Source organism: Colletotrichum graminicola, assembly GCF_000149035.1.
Source record: "Colletotrichum graminicola M1.001 genomic scaffold supercont1.18, whole genome shotgun sequence".
Lineage (NCBI taxonomy): Eukaryota > Fungi > Ascomycota > Sordariomycetes > Glomerellales > Glomerellaceae > Colletotrichum > Colletotrichum graminicola.
In genome coordinates, this window is record NW_007361022.1 from 685,566 (window position 1) to 693,513 (window position 7,948).

At 54.1% G+C, this 7,948-nt stretch overlaps 1 protein-coding gene across 1 annotated transcript; it reads left to right on the forward strand.

Moving 5' to 3' along the window:
- Positions 1–3,557: 3,557 nt before the first annotated feature.
- GLRG_05475 (KH domain-containing protein) lies at positions 3,558–7,551 on the forward strand (the record flags this gene model as incomplete). The annotated part of the gene is made up of 4 exons (XM_008096160.1): positions 3,558–4,178; positions 4,235–5,529; positions 5,584–6,536; positions 6,587–7,551. 4 exons carry the CDS (start codon positions 3,558–3,560, stop codon positions 7,549–7,551), a joined length of 3,834 nt encoding a protein of 1,277 aa, XP_008094351.1.
- Between the last annotated feature and the right edge of the window lie 397 nt (positions 7,552–7,948).

Here is a 7,948-nt window from a genome sequence, read left to right on the forward strand (position 1 = left end):
CGCCCACCACTGTACTGGCGACCTTCCAGTCAAACTCATGCGCGGCGGCCCAATCAGCCGCGGTGATGACCATCATCCTGCACTTTCCCGGTCATCAGAACGGAAGAGCCTCTCCACTCGCTAAGAAATGTTCCATCCAGCAAATAGAATGAGGCCAGAAGCAAGCCAATGAGCTTCAGCCACCCATCCACTCCTTCTCCCCACCTTCTCCAATCCTTCTGTTGTCCCGTACATGTCTGCACTTACCTCTAGGCTCTAGCAACTGCCGGGTTGGAAGCAAAGCCTGGTACCAGGGAACGAAAACATAACCGCGGCTGCGTGCCGCAAGCATGGTGCAATACCTACCTACCCATCCTGAATATATCGTGCTGAGAGACACGTGTGGAGTGCCCCAGTAATGCTTTATCGTCTTCATCTCCAACCCTTGGGTCCAGTTATGTTGACCCTTTCTTTGTGGCGTACACCAATCATAATGCCGGCTGCGGTTCGACACAAGGCCTCTGTCTATCTGGTTGGTCGAGACGAGACCAACGACCGTCGGTAACGGCGCCGCCAGACGTTCGCTCCCTTCCTCCCGACTCATCAAGCAGGACCGTTACACCATGATACCTACGTTTCCGTATTAGCGGCGACCACGGGACGGGGATGCTACCAAGGGACTGACTGCATGCTTATGGCATCATGAAAACGTCGCCTACACACGACCCAGTGTGATTCTTGATTAACCTCTCCATTCGTTTGTGTCGACGTCACCTGCTCTTCTTATCAATACCACATTGTCTTGGGGCCTGACCAGCCCGTTCATCTGAATCAGGATCGAGGTCGCCCCTCCGGTTGCCTATTGATTTGGTGCAGTCGTGACGGCTCTCGTCGCTTCCTTGAAGCCGCCTCGAAAACTACTACGGTTGGTCTCAATCATGATACTTCATGTCTCGGTTAACATTCTCGAGCCGAGACGATACTTGCACGGAAGCTACTGACCCCGTCTGCCGCCATAAATTTGCCCAAATGACGTTCCCTACAACACTCTACGATTGCGTTTGATATGATATCTTGTTCATGAATATCGTATTTGCGACACGAACTCAAGCGCTCTGGGATGGTCGATCGAACGACTACGGCTATTGGACTGCCCCTTCAGTGGCATGTCTTGTCCAGGCCATGTACAGCGTCAGCGGACATCTTCAAAGTCCAGCCCGTCATTTCAGACATTGAGGTATCTGGACCCAGTGTTAATGCTACCAGCTGATTATATTATCTCCGCTATGTACATCGAAATCACATAAGATATTGTCGTTGAACACGTCCAAGGTTCCATGAACCCCTGAGGAAGCGCGTCGACGATATGCTAAACTCCAAAGCTCAGACGCGCGGAGGGTTCAGGTTCGCGTTTGTCCTAATTCTTGTCTGCCTATATATCGTGAGAGCATCGAGCCTATCTAACCTTTTCGCTGCCTACATGCTTATTACAAGCGCATACACTGAAAAGCCGCCATCGGATGGAACGAATGCTCATTCCTTAACGTGATGAATATGGACAGGTCTGCGTTGTCAATGGCATCATGTGATCAATCTGCGCCCGCGATATATTCGTGCTTTGCGGATTCTGGATCACAGCATGTTTCTCTCTGTCGTCAGTGGTTGGCCACGTCGCACTCCAGCGGTATGGTGGTTTGTCTCAAAGATCAGGGCCAAAACTAACCGCTCCCTTGCTAAATTTCTTGTAGAGTGCAGCATGTCTTGAGATGCAGTTACTTATAATACGGATCGATGCAGCTGTGGCGGGATGATTCTGGATCGCTCTCATCTTGAATCAAGTCTGGTTGCCTACGTCACGTCTTGCAACCCAACCCAAGCGTTCTTTTCACGTGCTATAACGCTAGACCACAATCTTTATCGTCCAATTTCAAAGGGTCACTTCAAGCTTATTGAAACAACTTTTGGCTGTGCACTGGTCATATATGATTGCTAGCATCTGTTGAATTATCAAAATGCGACGGGCCTAGGGCAATTCAGGATTTGATGGTCTTCTCAGCACCCATGTTATCTAGTCTTGGAGCGGCAGGTCAACACTTTAGTTTCCCAACCCAAATGACTGGGCTTTCAAGAGAGTCTCTAATAGGGACCTTGTTGGCATTTCCTATGCCTTCGTTGTACAACATACGGAAATGATATTGGTGATGCTATGCGTACAATGAGTACCTCAGCAGACAATACTCCGTAGGTTGTTTCCTGACGCTAAGATATCTCTTACCTTGAGATATACGTAAACGATAATATTGGTTAACTTATGCCAGGAAGCAGCTGGATGAGCCTGAGTCGTCGGATGACAGAAAACGTTTACGTGGCTACGCCGCGTGGTTCCCCTGGGTGTGTCGAAGACCCAGTCACAAACGCCACGAGTGAAATGTGTTCCTGTTTGAAGGCCTATCTCCTACCGAAAAGAATCATACAGTTCAGAAATTGGCACTTTCTGGGCTTGATGAACAGTAACGCAGATGAAACCCTATGGGAGGCCTCAAATCACCATCGTCTTTGCATACCTGTCTCGAAAGCAGGTCTAATCGTTCGTATTGAACCTCGTAATAAAGGATTATACAATGTATTAGCATAAGTCGTTACTAATAAACCCCTTCGGTGAATCAGCCACAAGAGCCGTGGACTCAACTCCAGTACAAGGATATCGCACTGCTCAATGTTATTTCCTGGTAGGTAGATGGGGACAACGCACATGACCCCAGTTTCTCGATTCTCTTCTGCCTAAGTCGAGTTCAACTTAATAAAACCCAAGCGCCGGAAGACAGGCTGAGCTGAGCGAGGCCCGGGGCTGTATACGGAGCTAAGATAGTTCGATAAGCGCCGTGACGCCGGAGCCGTTCCCGAAGCCTATCCAATCACGGATGCCGGTATGGAGTCTGGTCCTTCCGGGTATAACGGCGCCTTAACAATTTAGGTTGTGGCTGAGGCTAAGTGTGGGGTCACCAAAAGTGGAGAAGGCTCGTCGTGCTGGTGGTACCCCTGCCCGTCAGAAATCCCATTCCAATTGAACAGCTCGACCGGCCATCGTGGAGTCGAGAAACTTCCACCTCACCCTTATTTCACCACAAACCTATCCCATCCCATCTCCTTCTCCCATTTCCCCCATCCTTTCGGATTATCAATTGGCTGGCTCGTCTGTGCTACCAATTCATCTCTCCTGATTCAACCTCACCTGGATTCGATCATTGTTGCCGCTCCGGGTCACAATGTTCTAGGCCAGCAACAAAGTCCATCCTCTCCATCGGTTAATCTGCTGCTCAACGGTTTCTCACGCTTCAGCCTTCTTCATCGGGAGTCTGATTCTACTGGTCTTGTCCCCAATTGCCGTATATATCGTCAGTTGTGAGTTTCGCCTCGTGCTTTTTTGTTCCAAGCTCGGATACGCATCGTGCCCTTTATTGAAGCCACAGCCACAGCTAACCAGTACCACCCCTTTTAGATATACCGAAACGCTTTCCGATTACTCTCACGATTCTATCGCATCCTATCTACGACTACGCTAGTCATTACGCTATACGATGGCCTCTACCGATCCCACGGTCTCTAACGGCGCCGAGCCCTCGGCTGCTCAGAAGCTTCTTCAGACTCATGTCAACCACCACCCCACTGTTGAGGATGTCCCTGACGAGGACCTCCCCTTGAAGTCTGGTGACTCGGCGACCTGGGCCGACCCTATGTCTACCAAGGCTGCAGGAAAGCAGAAGGAAACTTCTGCTCCCGGCAAGAAGTTCGACCCTCAGTCCCACGACCTTTTCCCTGAGCTCGGGGCTGGAGGTCCTAAGCCCAAGACCAACGCCGCCCCTATCTGGGGAGCCAAGAGCAACGTTTCTGCCCCCGCCAATGGTCTTTCCCGCTCCTCGACTCCCGCTTCGGGAGCTGCCACCCCAAAGAACGGTCCCCCTTCCATGTCGATCCCTGGCCGCAACATTGAGACGGTTGTGCTGGAGCCCCAGTTCATCCTCCCACGCGGCCAGCTGAAGCGCCCCATCGCGGATATCATGAAGGACATCAACCGCAAGTCGCGTGCCAATATCACCCTGTCTACCGCTACCAACGGAAGGCTGAAGTTTGATGCGACTGGCCCCCAGGATGTTGCTCAGCAGGCCCTGAAGGATCTCGTCCAGCAGATTGGCACCAAGGTAGGGGAACAGTAGCGCCACCACGCTCGATGCCACGCTGACATTTTTTGCCCTAGACTACCATCAAGGTTCCGATCCCCCAGTCTTCCCGTGCACACATTATTGGAAAAGGCGGCTCTGTCATCAAGGCTATTCAAGAGAAGTCTGGTGCCCGCGTCCAGCTTCCCAAGGTGGAGGATGGCAGTGCCCAGATCGATGAGGACGATGACTCCACTATTGATGTTCTCGTTGAGGGTAACGCTCTCTCTGCTGCTTCGGCTCGCAATGAGATTCTGAAGATTGCTGGCGAACGTTCAGCCAACGTCAACACCAAGCTGCGCGGCATCCCTGCTGAGTTCTACCCCTTTATTGCGGGTCCCGGAAACAGCCATGTCAACCAGTACGAGAACAACGGTGTTCAGGTCCGGGTTCCTCCCCACCAAATCTGGGCTCCCCGTGGCCGTAATCTCGCTGTCAATGAGGGCGAGCGCCCCGTGTTCGTCCCGGCTGCCGACAACCACATCCAGCTAGCTGGCGACCGCGCTGCTGTCCAGGCCGCGCGTGCCGAGATCGAGCGTCGCGTCCAGGAGTTGCAGAACCAGCTCGCCATCGACCAGTTCAGTCTCCAGAAGGGCCGTCACCAGTTCATCGCCGGCCGTCGCGGCGAGTCTCTGGACGATTTCTTCAACGAGACTGGTTGCACTATCCTCTTGCCCACGGACGAGGATGATGACTCTGTCACCGTCATCGGCCCCGCCGCTCAGCTGAGCAAGGGTGTCGAGACTGCCATGGACAGAGCTATGAACATGCAGTTTTCCACTTTCGACATTGGCCGGTTCCACAAAAACGCCCCCGACGGTGTGAACGCGCACGCCCGCAACGTCACCCGTTACCTGCGCCACCGTGATCTGTTCGACGAGATTGAAAGAGCCCACAATACTCACATCAACACGCCCTTGTCCGCTAACGGTGCTTCACCTTATGAGTTGTATGCGCGTGACGGCAAGAGCGTTCTCCAGGCTCAATCGGCCATTGAAAAGCTTGTCCATGCCATTCCTCCTGCCAGAATCGCCCCCATTCCCGTCGACCCCTTTTACCACAATTACCTGAACAAAGATGTCAGCCCTCGCATGAGGAACAATTATGGCGTCCACGTTATTCTCCCTGAGGCTGCCGAGCCTGACGCTCCTGTTCTGCTGGTTTTCGAAGGCCCTTCTGCTCCCGAGCCCAAGCCTGAGATCAAGACCGGCCGCCCTTCCCAGGACGAGATTCGTGCTTTCCAGGAGAGCCTGGAGGATGTGCGCAAGCAGATTTTGGACATTATCAACAAGCAAGAGCAGATCGCCTCTGCTTCCATTGACGTGCCCCAAAAGTGAGTTTCGTTTTTTGAGCCCGCTGTGGAATTCCATTGTGCTGACGGTAATAGGTTCCACGAGCGGCTTCGCCGCTTCATCAAGAAGGAGCAGGCTAACAGGCCCGACGACCAGATCCCCATCCGTGTGTCTTCGGTCGGTACTGTTGTTACTCTGCGTGGCCCCGCCTCCGCTGTCAAGAAGCTCGAGGCAAAGGTCATCGATTTCGTTGAGCAAGAGAAGGAGGATGAGAAGGAGCGTGGTTTTACCATGTCTTTCGACTTCCCCCAGAAGTTCGCCAACCACCTCATTGGCAAAGGCGGTTCGAACATCAAGGAGCTTCGTGACCGCTTTGACGTTGAAATCCAGGTGCAGGACGGGAAAGTGGAGCTCAAGGGCCCCAAGGCCAAGGCCGAGGCTGCCAAGGCGCACATTAGCTCCCTCGGCCGTACACTGGCCGACGAGGTCACTCACATCCTCAAGGTCGACCCTAAGTTCCACCGCGAGCTCATCGGTGCGGGAGGAAGCGTCACCAACCGCCTGCAGAGCAAGTACAAGGTCCTGATCTTCTTCCCGCGATCTGGTAAGGCCCCCAAGGACGACGACGCGGATGCCGACGCTGCCAGCGATGCCGGCAAACCCAAGCGTCAGCAGGAACCTGACGAAGTTATCATCCGCGGTCCCAAGAAGGGAGCCGATGAGGCTCGCGACGAGATCCTGTCTCTCCTCCAGTACTTGAAGGACAATTCTTTCACGGCCACTGTCTCTGTGCAGCAGAAGCAGGTCCCGTCGATTATTGGACAAGGCGGTGCCGCCTTGGAGGAGCTTCGCGTATCTTCCGGCGCCAAGATTGACATTCCTAGCGGCCGTGATGCCGAAACCGTCGACATCCAGATCAAGGGTACCAAGTCTCAGGTGGCGGCGGCTAAGAAGGCCCTCGAGGAGAAGAGAGATGTGTTCAACGACACCATTGTGAGAACCCTTGAGGTGGATAAGAAGCATCACAAGTCTCTCATCGGTGCAGGAGGTATGATCATTGACCTCTCCACCCGCTTGACCGAAACTAACATGTGATAGGTGCCAACCTCCGCGACCTAGTTGTCAAGGCCGGTGGGTCCGATGACCGCCGCGAGCTTGCCCGGACCATTCAGTTCCCTAAGCAGGAGGCTGATGGCAACACGATCAAGGTCGAGGGTCGTTCCGACATCGTCAACAAGATCTGCGCAAGAATCGAAGAGATTGTCAGAGAGAAGGAGAGCCAAGTCACTGAGATTCTGGACGTCCCTATCGAGAAGCACAGGACCCTGATCGGACGTGGTGGAGATGCCAAGCGACAGCTGGAGTCCCAGTTTACTGTCTCGATTGACATTCCCCGCCAGGGTGACGGTAAGACCGGCGTCAAGATCGCTGGTCGCCCCGAGAACGTCGAGAAGGCCAAGGCGCACATTGCTTCGCTCGTTAAGGAGCAGGAGGGAGAGACTCTCCAGGTTCCCCGCAACCTGCATCACTCCATCTCCAACAACGGTCAGTTCTTCCGCCAGCTCCGCAACAACCACCAGGTCTCCGTCGACCATGCTGGCCACAGCCTGCCCCCCAAGCCCAGTGCCGGCCGCAGCAACGGCGGTGCTCTGCCCTTGATCACCGACGACGATGACGCCACTGCGGATGTCCACTCCTGGAAGGTCGTGGACAGCGCCGCTGGCGAGGACGGCGATATCCCCTGGGTCCTCCGCGGCTCTCCCGAGAACATCGAGAAGGCCAAGGCGGCCATCGCCTCGGCCATCGAGCAGGCCCGCAAGAACACCCACACGGGCTACTTGGTCCTGCCCGACCCCAAGACCTACCGCTATGTCATCGGCCAGGGCGGCAGCAAGGTCAACTCCATCCGTAAGCAGAGCGGTTGCAAGATCAACGTGCCCCGCAACGATGACAAGGAGGATGCCATTGAGATCATTGGCACTGCCGACGGTGTCGAGAAGGCCAAGGACTTGATTTTGGAGGCCGTAAAAGAGGGACTCAGCTCCCGTGCGCCCCGGGACTAGGAGTCCGGACGGTCCACCCAGACGGCAGAGGAGGAATCCTACCACCAATTTCGGCAGCAGCTGTGGGGCCTCGCCGCCGAGTGGGCGGATGAACCACACGCAGAGCCTCTGCAGTGGTAAATGTAACAGATGATGATGACAAGGGTAGTAGCGGCATATCTATCTATATATACTGCGTTGTTTTCTGGAGCGCAGAAACGACGGGAGCATAAACCCTTTGTGTGAACAAAACGAAACATACACAACTGAAAAAAAGTAAAAAACAAACTTGAAATAAAATACTGGATCGGGCTTGCAGATGACTTGTGGTGCCGTGTACTTTTTTGCCGAACGCGTGTGAAAATGAGCAGACACTCCAAGGGCCGGCGAAACCGCGTGGACATGCCCCCCCCCCCCC